Source organism: Chelon labrosus (genome assembly GCF_963514085.1).
Source record: "Chelon labrosus genome assembly, chromosome: 13".
NCBI classification, from domain to species: domain Eukaryota; kingdom Metazoa; phylum Chordata; class Actinopteri; order Mugiliformes; family Mugilidae; genus Chelon; species Chelon labrosus.
This window is the reverse complement of record NC_140346.1, coordinates 5,799,007-5,815,308: the sequence shown is the minus strand read 5'-3', so window position 1 is coordinate 5,815,308 and position 16,302 is coordinate 5,799,007. Positions and strand designations below refer to the sequence as shown.

At 42.2% G+C, this 16,302-nt stretch overlaps 1 protein-coding gene across 1 annotated transcript in view; it reads left to right on the top strand.

Annotated features, from left to right (window-relative positions):
* The window catches only part of kirrel3b (kirre like nephrin family adhesion molecule 3b), a 150,306-nt gene extending 147,974 nt beyond the window's left edge, over nucleotides 1–2,332 (top strand). The window contains exon 15 of the mRNA XM_084558884.1: nucleotides 1,389–2,332. Within this exon, the coding sequence (XP_084415010.1) occupies nucleotides 1,389–1,850 (462 nt within the window). The 3' untranslated portion in view covers nucleotides 1,851–2,332. The remainder of the gene's footprint in view (nucleotides 1–1,388) is intronic.
* The last annotated feature ends 13,970 nt before the right edge of the window (nucleotides 2,333–16,302 follow it).

Here is a 16,302-nt window from a genome sequence, read left to right as displayed (position 1 = left end):
CAATCCTCACATTGCAGCCCATCGTTAACAGGGATCACATCGCCGCCCTGACCCCCTGTATGTGCAGTCCGTTAACGCGCCGCATCTCGCTCGGCGTCACAGAAGTGAATTCATTCATCCTTTTGTCCAAACAATCGTTGGCACCGTCCCCCGGGAGTGTGCCTCTGTTGTGTTTGCCTGCCTACCTGCTCCCCGGGGGGGCCAGATTTGTTTTATTTATTTATTTGTTTTTATCCTAGTTAATGACAGCATGCACAAAACTAGAGCAGAGAGGGAACTGAACAACGGATAAAAGGCCAGGCCCAAACACTCTGCCTGTCAGCCGTGTGATAATGACAAGCATAACGAGGATCCTCTCAGGTTGTCTCTCTCATTTCCCCATTATGAGCATTCTTCTTTTGGGATTCGCCACCTTGCTCGCTATGCTTGACATTCACATCCATTCACACGAGCACATGAAAAAAAAAAAAAAAAAAAACACAAACCGCATGCCCTAACTGGACCCTTAGCAACAGCACAGTGCCTGCCTGCAGCCTAGCAGACAAACAAGTGGCACAGCTGTAGCCTCAGAAGCCTCTTCAGTGAAATACATGGAATTACAGAGACTGCAATCCATTTAGGTCCAATTAAGCTGCTGTGTGAGTGAACTTTGCAGTGACACATTAGATGCCAAACTATGCATCATCAAGGCCTGCCTAATTAGCGAGCGACATGAATTTAAGGTTAGCGTGGAGGCTGACTAAATCCTAGCTCCAAGCTTCAACACAGATTTATTCTGTTTTTTGTTTTTTTTTACGTGTACACAGCAGACTGTTTCCTTATTTATTCAACAACTTGAATCATAATTATCGCCAGTTTGACCTTGACTCACTTTCACCTTTAGGAAGAACACACTTAAATGTGAATAAACAGCAGTTTTTTGTTGTTGTTGTTTTTTGCATTCTTGTCTTTTTCTGTTTTAGGGGGAAACACTACAGACAAAAGCATCCAGGATTTTTTTTATGCACTGATCAATGTTTGAGATTTTTTGACCACTATCTTCTTTGTCTTCTTTCAGACTAGTGGACATTGAGGCATTTATTTTACTACAATTTGTCTTTAAAGAAAACTGTGTGCTTCATTAGTTTTTTACGAAACCACATCAAAATCACAGAGGACTTGTAGGACAGGGTTGTCACAGAAGGGTTTAAAAGACATCAGGTTTCTTTTCTGCCACTGTATGAATATCTGAACATATTTAACCACCCCATTATCCATGTTAAAAGATAAAAAAAATGTGATAATGCGCAATTCAAAACACTTACTCTTGTCCAAGGAAAAATACTGAATTTATTTTATAAAATTTATGGCTATAAATTCATTTTTTCTCTTGTTTTCTATTGTTATAGGATCCCACAAATGGCTATTACAGTGTCAATACCTTCAAGGAGCACCACACGCCGACCATGGCCGGGAATCAGACCACTGAGGTGAGGAACCCCACCAACACGGGGACCCTGGGCAAGCAGCGCGTACCAACGGGCATGTCCTTCACCAACATCTACTCCACTCTGGGAGCGGGTCCCAACCGCCTGTACGACTACAGCCAGCGCTTCGTGCTGGGCATGGGCAGCAGCTCCATTGAGCTGTGCGAGCGGGAGTTCCAGCGCGGCTCGCTCAGCGACTCCAGCTCTTTTATCGACACGCAGTGCGACAGCAGCGTCAGCAGCTACAGTAAGCCGGACGGCTACGTGCAGTTCGACAAAGACAGCAAGGTGTCGGCCTCCTCCTCCTCCCACTACTCCCAGTCCTCCTCGCAAAACTCAGACCTCACCCGGCCCCTCCAGAAGCGCATGCAGACCCATGTCTGACCACTAGGGAAGGAGGGTGTTTGGGTGTAACAGGCAGCCAGGATTGTAAAACTGTGATATAGTCAGCTTCAAGGAGCCCCTACAGTACTGTGTTACTAGGTGTTTTATTTTCTGATGGATGCCTGAAGGGACTGGGGCTTTAATGCAGCCTGCTTAGACTTCTCAATGGCCCAAAAAGTGGATCAAGAAGCCTTATATTTCCCTCATGCTTAACTCATCGACTCCCTCTTTGTGTTAACCCATAATCCAACAGAGTCCCAGCACTCACTGCACAAGTATGGAATTTGAATTTTTCAATACTTCCACAGTGAGATTGTTAGCAGATCAGAGGGCAGGAACACAAGGCCTCATGTGACAATCAGCTCCCCTGGCATGGACCAATTGAGCTTTTTAAAGATTGCCATTGAGAAAAACTGAGATTGTTGTGAAGTGCTGAAGCACTCAGCACAAACCGTCGGATAACAAGTGCGACCCGCTGCTCTCTCGTACTTTGAAGCACAAAAAAAAAAAAAAAAAAAAAAAAACGAATGTGCACGCGGTTTTAAGTTGCTGAAGCGATAACTCCCACCCCCCCACTCCCACCTTCACTTCAAACACTGTATGTTAAGCTCGCCTTGTTGAAACTCGTCCCCTGTGTAGGTGGAAGAAAACTTTCTCCCAGTGCCCACAGACGACGTCTCGAACGTTGAACGCCTGTTTTTCCTCTGCTGTATCTGGGCCACAGAGCCGAGCAGATAAAGAGGGGCTGAGATCTCGTTTTAAATCCCTGAGTCATTATTTTACTTTGACGCTCCGCGATAAAAGAATATCAGTGTACATATGTGAGTGTAATTTCTTTTCTAGCATCTAATTTTTGTCTCCGATTTCCCACATGGATGACTCTAAATGAGACGTGAGCGCCTCTCCTTGTCCATATCTACTTTGCCTTGAGGGTCTGTTTGAACTGGGTCAATATACAAACTTTGACTAAGCGAGACAGACACACACTATCAGCTCTTCTGTTGGAGCTGCATTCATCACGGCGTTATCAAATCCTGCTCCGAGGCATGCGGCAGGAAAGCCCACAAACTACAACGTGTGTTGTGAGTCCATCCTCCTAACACCACAGACCATCAACCATACACTTGAGGGTACCTGCTGAATGAAATGTGAACATTATATTTTGGCTTCTCATTGTGCGGTTATCCCATTGCTGTTGTCAATGTCACTGTTTACGCTGGAGCTTAGTGCATCCTGACTGTATACCTACTTGTGGTCGTGCTGGACATCAAGGGACAAGCAAATTTAGAAAATGTGTTTTACTTTGCGGTTTGTTTTAATTATTTTTTTCTCTCTCCTTTGGCTACTGTGGAGCTGATGGTGGCAAGCTAATGCTTATCAAGTGCACTGTTTTGTTTTGTTCTCCACTGTATGTGACATATATGAAATTGGATTTATTATTTAATCACTGACACCGTTTTAGTTGAGAGGAGAGACTAGAGAGTAGTGAATTAACTCACAGCTACACAAACACTCCAACTTTATGTGGAATTTCAAAGCGAGCCGGTTGTTGAGAGCGTCGCAGTACGGAACGTTGGGAACTGAATGAAAGTTTGTCCGTAGCATATACTACTGTTTAATACAACTAGGCAGCAATATTATATCTCTTAGCCCCAACGCTACCACACACCTGGATGCTACCACATATTATCGACGACCTTAAGCTGCGTTAAAGCAAGCGTTCACCGATAAGGGCGGCCGTTTATTGCAAACACAGATAATTGCCGTAACAGCTGCAGTTGCGCCGGGCACAGCTCACGTTTGATTTTAGCCATCAAAAGCCCCTGCTGCCTTTTAAGGTCTTTCCCAGCCATACTTCATTGTTCGCCATTTGACCAGTTCTTTGTAAGATGAAGATGAGAATCAGAAAAATAAAAGCAATTTTGTCATGAATCAGGATTTAAAAATAGGATCCCGAAATGCCAGTGCCAGCTTTTATCAAACCGTTCCAAAATATTGAATCAAGTTGTTGCTTAGTACGTAGTGCGGCAGCCAGTTAGGATGATCCTGTAACTAATAAATCTGCCTCTCTACCCAAGTATTTTTCACAAAAGCAAGTTGTTGTTGTAAGCACTTTACATATGATTATTCTCCAGGCATTTGAATGGGGTGTTCCACTTGAGTGGCAGTGGTTTGGACTCTAATTTTACAAATGGATTGGTGCCCATTGTACAGCTTAAGACAAAAAGCTCTGTTTCAACGCTGATAATCCGGCTTGGCACTTAGCAGACTGTATATAAATCTCTAATGCTGTCTTTCTGTGCGCTGTATATATATATATATTTTTATTTTTTTTTGTCACGGCTTTTCTTTCTTTCTCATTCGGATTTCGCTATATTAGAGCTCCACAAATCCTTGCGGCAACTGTACAGGTAGACAAAGGTTGTTGGTTTTCTTTTCTTTTTTTCTTTTTTGTTTCTTTTCCAAAAATTTCATCAACCTTGCTTGTTTCTTACAAATTACATGAAAGGCTTGCGAGAGCAGCTTTCTCTTACCTGAGATCTCACAGGGAAAACTGACGCTGTACACGAGCACACATGGGGCTATAGGATGAGAAGCTAAGCCTAGCTGGGACAGCTTTGAAGTGAGGAGCAGTAAGAGGTTATTATACTTTCAGCCCCTGTGAGAGATGCCCAGATGCCCAGCAATATATTGCATTTGGCACCATGATGACTGTCAAGTATGTCTGCGCCATTTTTTTATTTATTTTCCCCCCAGCATTTATGAGTGCGGGATTAAAATTTTCCTCGGTATCGGCAGCATTCAATTACAGTGTGATTAGGTTTGCAAGGGGCAGTTTTCATTTATATCATTTGTATATGTTGTGCATTATTTTACATCCGCGGCATCAGACCTACCCCATTCAAAACTTTCCATAACGCAGACTTTCCGGTTGTCTCTACTCAAAATCAGCTCATATTTGCTCTGCTGTCCAAAGCGTCCAGTTTTCTCAGTCTGGTGCAGCTCCTGCACTGATCCAAACATAATGCATTGTCCCAGTCCAGAGAATCTGCACACTGCACAGCAAACAGATAAATATTTGATAGGCCAGCCTTCTGTCCCAACCCCCGTCCCCAATGGCAACAGCTACAGTGGGCATGAGAGTACGACAGGACGTGAGTGCCATGTCTGTCTTTGGGAATCAAAGCCCATGTGAGGACAAAGTCTGCCCTGCCTCACCTGTGGACGCCTCGCCGGCTGGTGCTGGCGGCGCCTGATTGCCTGGCTAGGAGCACTGCACAGATGCCAGGGCATAACAGATGAATAAACACAAAGACCCGGAACAATTACAAGGGGTTGCTGCCCTTTCCTGATAAAACAGAGCAGCCCTTTCAGAGCAGAGGATGCAGAGTAGTTTATTATTCCGAGATGCAGATGAAGACTAACCCGTAATACGCAGGGTAAGGACATTCGTAAGGGTGAGGTGGTTGGTATTGTGACGGCCTCGCCAGTGGCTAAAATCTGTTTGCAAAAAGTTTTACTTGGTTCGAAAAACTGGAAAAAAAAAAAAAGAAAAAATAAAGCACTGCTGAACATTTGTGTCGCCAATATTCTCGCCCATGCCTGCAAATGGTGGCTCAGACGGGATTACGTGAAGCCTCCCTTTGTGTATGATAAGTGTTGCTGATGGAACACATTAAAGAAGGTGTCATTTGAAACACTGAATTGATCATTCTAAGACTTTCTTAACTGTGTAAATGCTTTCTCTCACTACGACTCTCTCTTTCTCTCTCACTTTTTTTTTTTCTTTTCTACCAATCAATACCTTGTTAGTACTTTAATAACATACAAGTCTGAGGCCTGGACTAAACGGTGTTTGCAAATAATCCGCGGAGTTTGCATTAGCCTGAGTATCACAGAAAGTCAAATGAGTGCACTTCGCTTCTTCTGTGATTGTTCTGCACTCCAAACAGTGAAAACTCGTTGCAAATACAACGAGACGCAGGTCTCAAAAAGTACTTAACTTAGATGGTCATCTCGAGAATTTGTATAGATAGTGAACCATACCTACTTACAGTAATTGTAATAAAAAGACAACATGTAAATGCTTTTGGGTAAACCACTATTTTCAGGAAGTGGCCCTCTGTATCTATGAAAAAAAACTGAAAAAAGGATGTATTTTAACTGTACTGGTCTGTGAATCTATGATGCTTTTGCTCTGTATATTTGGAGAATAAAACTGATGTTTGAGTTTGTGTTCATTTTGCACTAGTTCTTGTCGGTAACAACGGAAGAGCTGACTATGAGTCAGATTCACGAGCGTTGGTGTTGTTACTGAATGATTATGAATTGCTCAGAAGTACAGTAGGAAATGTGTAGAGAATAAAAGGGTATAATTGCTAGATACACATTAACAATCACATTTGAAATGGTATTAATGCTAAGCATTTAAAAAATGGCAGCATCTATAGTTTCAGTCGTGGTTGATCTAGTGACACTTGTAGTCTTTTTAATTCTAGAGGTCACATAATTCTTCTTCTGTAACCGCTTGTCCTGTGAAGGGTTGCGTTGGGGGCTGGAGCCTATCCCAGCTGTCATCAGGCGAGAGGCGGGGTACACCCTGGACAGGTTGCCAGTCTATCACAGGGCTAACACAGAGAGACAGACAGCCATTCACACTCACACCCACGGCCTAACACAGGGAGAACACACAAACTCCACACAAAGGCCCCAGTCGGCCTGGATTGCTGTGAGGCATCAGTGCTAACCACCGCACCACTGTGCCGCCGTCACATAATTCTGGGGGCTGCAAATTAGGCTGTGGCTGTTTAAATATAGATTCTGAATTTCTGTTGCACACATTGCAAATGTGTTCTCCAACAGCAGGGAACAGAAAGGAGCTGTGCAGCTTGTTGCCTGCAGCTCTTCATCTAACAGCTCACTGCAGCTGCTCCTTCTTGTTCCAGTACTCCCTGCAATATTTCAAACTGATACACTGTCAAAAAAAAAAAAGGCCAAAAATTACTACTATCACGTTCTGCCGACAATGCCATGTCCTAGGACTACTTTATAATAAAAGCCGACTTGTGTTTTATCAGTTAAATGCTTTTAATGTAAAGCAGCAGGCGCAGTTTGCATCAGCAGTTGGTTTTGGGGACCAAGATTACATTTGCAGGTACTTAACAAGGCAGAGAATGTCACCATAGACACATAGTTCATGATAAAGCAAATACATAAATATTGCAACACTTTCATCAGCCTTTGTGTTACCTCATTCCGTGATAGACTGCCATTCTGTTCAAGGGAAAATGTAAATCATTAAAAGCCCACATGAGGCTTTCTATAATTATTTAAGGCAGGTGAAAAGAGTACAGACTATATTCAATCTGAAGAAATACAATAACAAAAAATCTGAAAACCATATTAACCAATACAACCATCCTGGTGGATATACATTTCAGAATCCTCTGCTTACTCTGTCATTTTCCTGTCTCTTTCCTCCTTCTCCGTTATCCAAACATAAGTACACACATTGAGACGATACATAGGCGCTGTGCTGTGTAATGGCAACAGTGATGAATTCCTGTTTGAAGAAAAGCCTTGTGTCGTTTTTACAGCACGTCAGTGTGATCTAGATTTCAGCTGAAACTAAACAGATCTCCAGTCCGTGTAGCGTTTTGTGTTTTGCACCGATTATATCACAAGAAGCGACAAAGATGACAAAGAAACCAAGGGGATGTTAAATAAGGCGTGTAGAATTAACCACAATGCAATTTCTATTTACAACGGAAACAACCTGCAGGTGTAGCTGCACATGAATAGAGACGATCACAGCTGCATGCTTCGTCCACCCATATACCTTAGTGCTGTGCAGTCAGCCACTGATCGGATATGACTATTTTGTGCCTAGCTTGAGTGTTTTTCTACAGTGTTTGTTAAAGAGGGAGCTCTACTGTTTATTCACTTCCCCCTCAGCTATTTTCCTAAGCAGTCAGCAGATTCACACCATTACATTTACATGTAGCTCTTTAATCCATTAATAGGACCACTGCAGTCTTACTCTAAATTAAATGAAGTCACATAAACACCTTAGCTTGTCTCAAGCGCTGGCTCCAATCCTACAGAACTGAAACTTAAAAGTGATTTGAACTCCCTCATGCATGGAGTCAATACAATGCAAGGGCAATTACTCTTTAGCTGGATTAATCCACTTTCAACCAGCATGGAAACGTGGCATTCTTGAAGTCCAAATAAGAAACAATTCCCTGATTTGCGAACGCAGCGCGGCTTAGAGGAGAAAAAGTAAGCGTTTTGGTGCTACACATCAAACTAGCACGCAGGCAAATAAAGGACTCACTGTGCCGGCGCAAGTTTACCTCAAAGCAAGCACTGTAACCAGTCTGGTCTTGATATTGAGAATCCATCTGCCAGCAACATGATTTCCCTGGAAAAGCTTTCCCGTGCTGAATAAAAAATGGCTGTGTTTTCCAAACATAACACGAATGCTGCCATTTGTGATGGATTTGACTAATCATGGAGCTCCAACTCATTACTGAGCAGATCTAGGCCAGACATTTGCTTACATTATGGCTTTAAACACACTCCTTGGAACTAGTTATTGGAAGGCACTAATCATTCATTTCTGCCTCTCCCGACAAAGTAGAAAGCTTGTTGAGCTCCCAGCGAGCCTCACCTCTTCCAAGAGATACAGTATTGTTTCAAAATGACTCATAAATAGCTCAGCATCCTTTCAAATGAGAAGCTACGACAGTCTACTCTGTCATGAATTACCTTGGCAGATAATTGCATTTGGAATCCAATTTAACAAAGGCACAAATTCAGAGCAAATGGCAGACTGAGCTTTTGGTGTGCCGGCGCACTCTATTACAAAATTATCTACAGGCAGGTATTTACATGGGGTGAAAGAAAAAGAGGTAGGAGGTGGAGGGTGAACAGACTCAACAACACATGACTAAAATCTGTCTAGGAAAAAAATAAAGAATAAACAAACATGTCAGTTATGTGTTGTTAGGCAGCATTTACATTCAGAGAAAAGCCCTGGTGTCTCTTTACACAGGCACCCAAATTAGATTGTCTGTCAAACTTGTTTGTAGTTTCCAAACTGTAAAACATATGGGCTAATAAGCGAGGCGAAAGCGCAAGTTGAGTGACACACTGAAGCAAATCTCCATCCCGCCGCTTTACTTCACTTGATGCAATTGCCTATGAAATGCCTCCTTTATAGTCGTTTGTTTATTAAGCACAGATGCTTCAACGGGAGGCTCACTCAAGCAACATCTGTCTTTTGGAGAAACGAGGAACACTGAGAGGATCCCAAACGTACTCATATAATATTTCCCCCACTAACTGCACAATCAGGAAGGAGGAGAAGGATATGTAAACAAACAACCATGTCTTCTATGAATTTTGTCAGCAAAAAAGGTTTAATGGAAACACATTAGGTTCTATCAATGCAGTGAGCACATGCTGCTTGACGGATCAGTAGTATATTCTCTGATCCTGCGTGTGGAATATTCACTTGCAGCTACTAATTTATTCATTTTTTAAGGCAATGTTTAGGCACTGGAAGCTCCTGGTTGAAGTTATGGGAAGATTTAATACCTGTATAGAAAATATCCAAGCCAGTTGCATTCTCTAAGATCCCCTTTTTATATTTTTTTGCTTTTGAACCTGGGTTTTCGGATAAACATTCATGACATTGTCACTCAGTTTACGCCCGGGCCTCGCCTCCCTAACAGTACTTTCATGTGTCTGTTCGGTAACATTTTCTCAGAGCTCTAGAAGAAGAAAAAACGGTGTCACTTCGCATATAGGTGAGTGTGGCCTGTTGCCTTAGCTACGTCTCTCTCTCACCCTCCTCTCTGGCGGAAAGTCAACTGCTGGGTGATCGAGCACGTGTCACTAACTGCTTGATGTCTGTTTTCCGATAGCTGCACGTGAATAAGCAGAATCTGTGGACAAGGGGCAAGACTTCGGTACAGGAGTCTTTCTGGTTTCTGTTTGTAGGTGTATTATCGACAGATGACTTACGAGCAGGCTTTGGTTGCATGCAAATAAACAGCTTGTGTGGAGAACAAAGGAGGCAGAACACCACATCAAACCCTGTCAACAGGCAAGCTAACACGTTCTGTTTGTCAAGCAAATACCTTAAACCTGCGGGCGTGGTGCGCTTTTAAACTGTTTACTACGTTTAGAGTGTCCAATCACGGACGTTATCTCTCAACAACTACATCCTGGCGTCTAAAGTTGCCAGTCAAACTGTAAATAAGGACTGGGGCACGGAACAGGAAGTCTTGGCTCTGATTGCCTTTATCTGGGTATCCACTGGTTACACAGTCAACAGATACAAGGGATTTCATGTGAGTGGATCAGAGCTTTTCTAACCACTATGTTGTCTCATTGGTGATAGTGTTGTAACCCTTTATATACTCATTGACATACTTGGAAATTCAAAATTTCAACCCTAGAGTGTTATTGTAGGGCAAAGAAGACTTTTTGAAAATTCTCAAAATGTTTAATTTTTTTGTAGAAAATCAAAGTCAGTGAAGTTACCATATATGGTTCCTTGCCCTTAAGTGGTAAATAAATATAAACATGTATCTAGACCATTAGAACAGAAGTGCTGATTCTGGCACTTGTCAGCATACACATAATCACATTAGACAACATTAGGCCACTTCTTAGTGGTAAAATAAAGCAGTTTGCTCAGCGTTCATGCAGAGGTGGACATGGCAGACCACATTTTACCCTGATTTGAACTTTGAATGTTGCCTTGATCTTCACTGATTTGCTGGGTGAAAACCACATGCTTCTAAACCCCACCTCAGAGACACAATTTAAAATGAGTGCAGAAGTTACAAAATATGGTTCCTCATCCTGTTTTAATAGACATTTATTGAAATTTTTAAGACTTGCTCTTTAAAGGTGGTTCCCACCTCAGGATGTCAACCCCATGCCTCTTCTGCGGTTTATACGCCCACCATCCACCCCAGCCACCTCCTGCTGACCGTAATGTAGCTGTCAAATGCAGGCATAAGTTGCCTCAGAAATAATGCAAGCAACGGTTACGCTTGGGGAAAGCAGTTCAGTTCTAAGGAAAAAAAACAAAACTCAAAATATATGTATCATTAATTCAAGGTACTGCATTTTGGAAAATCTACTTTCTGTAGCACACCTAGACATGGCTTTGATTGGCAACTTGGTAAATCTTTCAGGCCGGGCAGGTTTGTAGCGTTTGAGCCTACATAGCCTCTGGATCCTTCCACTCAGCAGGGCTGCATTATTTAAATCAGAGGAGGTGCCTCTGTGTGGGAATCAGGCATCCAGTCCTGTTAGTGCTGCATGTGCGAAATAACCTGCTAACCAAATGATAGATATTTAAAAACACTGCAAAGTCCGTCCTTTTCCAAAGACATTTCATTATAATAAATACATAAAGCATGAGGGTAATTCAATAAATAGCTCCTCCACCCTGTTCTATACAGAAACACATTACTAAAAGCCCAGAGATTAACCATTTATTTCTATCTCGCTACACAACACTGATGCATGTCGGAGGTGTGAACTGCAAACATAAAGCGTAAAGTAATTCCCTACTGTCTATGCATTTCTATTGTCGTCTTTTTTCTTAGGTTTTCTTCCTTTTCGTTTCTCCTCTAAAGTTCCTGTAATAGATGTTTAGTCCACAGTTGAGGTACTATTCAAGAGCTGCTCTTTGCTAGGTCCTTGGGGGTAAATAAAATAGAAAAACTTGTGGCCTTGTGAGGGCACTGAAAATCGACCGAGGTGGCACAATGTTGTTGTTTTTTTTGTTTTTTCCTCCGTAGGAATGTGCATTTAAAGTTGGCTAAGATAAATAAATCTTCTCTCCTGATTACAAGCTGACTGCAGAGTCAATCCCGGGGAGCATCTTAAATGAATTATTGATCCCATGACCTTTCCCTGCATTCTGGCTCGCTCTTGTTTGTTTCGGGCTCTGTTGACTGGACTAACACTACGAGCAATGTGGATTGATCAAACGTTATCTTTACATATTAGACTGTTAATTATTCTGGCTGCATTTAAAGTGTATTCCAACAGGTAAAGCTTGTCACTAAATCACGTATGCATATGTGTGCATGTGAGTTTTTTTCTGACGAATGGTCAAGCTGATTGGAAGAACATTGTGTTGCAGTCCTTGACATTTGCCCACAAGCGAAAGTCGGACAAAGTCAGCATACAATCTTTCAGAATTTAGGGGGAAAAAAAAAAAAGTTACATGACAGATATATAACTTAATTATATTCTCCATCATGCACAGTGTGTTTGACAGGGCTTGTTGCCAGAGAATGGTCTCGATCAGGTCCTATTGTGCTGATTTAGTGGAGAGAAATGTCAACCAGTTAATCTTGTGTCAGTATTGATGTGATAGATGTGTCTTCTTTACAGAGACCTGCTTTAATTTAATCCCTAGCATGTTGACATTTTGCAAATGTAGACGGGCTGAAGTATATAAATTGCGAGGGAGGCGGCTATGAGGGAAAAAAAAAAACAACAAAAAAAACAAAGGTGGGCCAATTGTAAAGCGAGATGAGCACGCGAACTGAGCAATCATCATTTTCCTAATTAAGGTTTAGTTCGCACTTCAATGGCAAGGGCTCTTTCTAGTGGCTGGAGCTCTTAAATTGCTTTTCATTTGGAGTGCATTCAAAACAAATAGAACAGCCCGCAGACGTGACATTTAGAGTACAAGCTTCTATCGCAAGTCCATTTGTTAGACTCATCCCTTCAAGTTGGAAGCATTCAAGAAAATGTTGGCGTGTATGAATATTAATTATGCATGCACAGTGGACACAGAAAGATTTTCTTAGAGAATATGAGAATAGAAAGGAACATGTGATGTTGCTTTGGCAGCTTGAGACTTGGTCGTTGGAAACCTAAACGTATCCACTTAATTCCCGTAAATCACGATGAAACATGATTTATTGCAGTTTGATGAAAGGCAGTGAGGACCTCTATTTCAGTTAATCCACTGAAATAAAAGGTTCCTTTCACAAAGCTAAAATACAGAAAAACGAGACCTTGGTCTCTCGATGTTATCGAGAGAGGAGGGCTGGAGTTGCTTCAGTGATAAAGAATAAAAGGATGAGTTTTTGTTCAGTCGTTGGGAGGGAACGGATAGCACAAGTATCGACTCGGCTCCAGTGGTTTATTAGATAAACTATTTTACAGCATACATAAAAGAATTACGAGCTAGAAAATCAGGTCCTCGCAACTTTTATAGCTAATATTAACTTTAAAAATAATAAGTGAAGATGCTCTGGTAGATATTGTCTAAAAAAGATTTTACATGACTGTGCCCAAAGATCAACAGCTAAATTATGTGATATAACAAAACTGAATAGGAATCAAAGATGGTCAGCAGTGTCTCAGCGTTGTTTTTTTTCATCTGGAAGGGAGGGGGTGGGTGGGTGACAGACAAGCTCAAAGTGCAAAGTGTCACAGGCTCTCTCGCAGCCACAGATGACTGGCAGCGGGCAGATGGCTTCCCTCATGCAGAGCCACGTGAGAAGAAAGGGTAAAAGGAAGAGACAGAGGAAAGGTGCCGACACTCCACGCTTCAACCTGTAACGATGCTCACAAAACCCCCACCGCCACCACCGCCCCCACAACCAAAGCGAGGCCGAACGAGTGCCCCACATGGCGCCCGTTGCACAGCTGCTGGCGCTGCCGTGACTCACGATGCCATGTTTCTGCCTGCTGGACGGAGACAACGGAGGGGGCTTAAGCTTGTGTGTGCCGTGACCGTGTCAGAGAGAGACTGCTCGTGTGTCTGTGCAAAAGAGGGGCACATGGGGAGTGTAAAATGGGTCAGGGAGGAGGGCAGCCAAGGCTTAACAGTGGGCAGTGACGGAATGGGGGTCAGGAATGGCCCCTTCTGCCCCCAGAATTCACCCCGGAGCATGAGGTCCAGCGGAGGGTGTAATAATGCCTTAATTGTGCCATGGACGGGAGTTATTGAGTTATTCACACAAGCGTGGAAGGGGGAGGTTAGGCCCAGGGGTTGTGACCAAGCTTGTAGTGAAGGAAGGACAGAAAACAGTGAGTCATTTCTCTAATGAGCAGAACATTCCCTCTAAGTGTCCCTTGGTAAGTCAGATGTAAACCATTCACATTAGAAAACAACATCTTTGATGACATTATGTGAGCTGAAAGTTACTAATTAGGGGCACAAAGCAAAAATCAGAGATGCGTAATGAAATATGCCACTTAGTGTTAAGACAGATCGGACTTTACGTTTAATTTTAGCAGTTATTTTTGTGTGTTTATTGTCGGTTCTGTCTTTTGTGTCGCCCGGCGAGACATTAGGTGCCGGGTGAAAACAGAAAACTGGAGACTACTGTGGAGATCAAACATTTCACATCAAATATCAAACATGCAGACTGGCAGATATCCTGTTTAGAAAGCCTGAACTCTGCTAGTTTATGTGAGGACGTCACTCAGAGATTATGATTCCATACTGCCCCCCTGTGTTCACAAGCTGTGGCAATTCCCTTTTTTTTTCCCTTTCTTTCTTTCTTTGTCAACAGACAGTCAATACGTGGTTTATTTTGTGTGCGTTGGCTGGAGCAGAAAGTAATTGTAGCTCTGTGAGGCTCACAACAGTATCAATGAGGGTGCGCACAATCCTTTGAACTGTCGTGTTAAATCCAGATACAACATACTTCTAGACTAGAGTCATTATATAGAACATGTAATTATGCGAAATGATTCATAGGCTGTGAATGTTTGTCCTAGAGCTTCTGAAATGCTACTGACCTTATTTGCGTGATGAAGAAATGATGAACTCATTTACACATATGGAGAAAATCTTCGACTTGAAATGTCAAATGTAATCAGGGTGCGGAATTAGGTGATTGAAGAACACCTCCCTCTGCGGCGATAATTACAAGTCTATGGATAGACGAAAGCCGTTGTGGGAGTCAGTCGGAAAGCTTACAGGTGCCCTAAACTACTTCATCCACAAGGAGCAATCATCATCATCCGAGAAGCCACTTATTTAATTATCTCTCATTTAATTAACCTTTGGTGCCGTGAGTGTATCATTTATCCCGCCTGATCAATCTCATTTTTCAAGTCAAAGAGACGTTTTTATAATGGTCTTATTTGTCTGATGCTGCCTAAACCTGGGCTCTCCATCATTTAATGTTAATGTTTATTTAGTGAACGTGTGGCGAGCAGGTTGTGATGAACCCTTTTGGTAAACCCCTTTGTTGGCAGAGAATTAAAGGAGATTGAATCTGGAGCGAAAAGGAGATAAAATAATATGAGCGAATATTCAAATGAGGATTAATTAAAATCTTTTGAGGAATGAGATAAACAACACAAAAGAGGTCTTTAAGTTTGCTTTAGACTCATCTGTGCTCCAATTCAGTGGCAGCATGCTTTACAATGAAACATACACCACTCCACTTTGTGTTTGCTCCAAGTAGTGGCTAAAAACTTTTTCTTATTCAATCAAATTTTACTTTTACCGTTGTGACAGCGACCCCTAAGTTAATGTTCTCCAGGTGTCAACACTGGTAATGGTAATTTGATTAGTGCAGTGTCTGAGCGTTCAGGCACTAAGAATAGTTTGTAATATCACACAGGATTCTGACAGACAAGATGAGCAAAAAGTAACGCGACGTAGAAACAGCATTATCAAGACTTGCTAGCTTCCACTTGCCTCAGTGTGCCGTGTCCTTAGTTCTTGCATGTCAGACAAGAACACAATGAAGTTAGAGCAGATCTAATGCAGAGCTACTGTTTAATGCTGCTTTCAAGTGCATTTGTAAATGGTAAGTACTTTGTTTCGGCGCATACAGACCCATCAAACTAAACGACTCATATTTCTATTGATATCACTCTAAGTTGAGCATAAGCAACCTTTGGCAGATAAATAATACTGATACATTTACAATTGTAATCAGAGCTGCAGGGGAGCTGTGGGGTAGTGGTTAGAGATGCAGCTTGGGTCCCAGGTCCACCTCCCCCCGTGCCCATGGCTGAGGTGCCTTGACCAAGCACCTAACCCCCAAATTGCTCCCCGGGCGCGGTCCTTAGAGCCTGCAGCACACTGCTCTGACTGTAAACACTACTCTGTGAATGAATGGATGGGTCAAAATGCAGAGCGATAATTTCCCCTTGTGGGATTAAGACAGTATATTAAAAAAAAACAACACTGAAGTTAAATCCTAAAGCATAAGCAACACTTTCCTAAGTATGGATAAATCTGAACTTTTGTGATGAATGGAACTGCTAGTAAAATGGTTTCTTTAATCACAGACTTCATATTAAAAGATGTTATTACGAAAAAATGTTTAAAAGACGTTATGTTTATTATTTAGCGGTAAGGTAACCAAAGGGTTTAATGGCTGCTCACAAATAATCACCGTAGACTGCTATCCTTGAACTGAACACTCTGTGCACT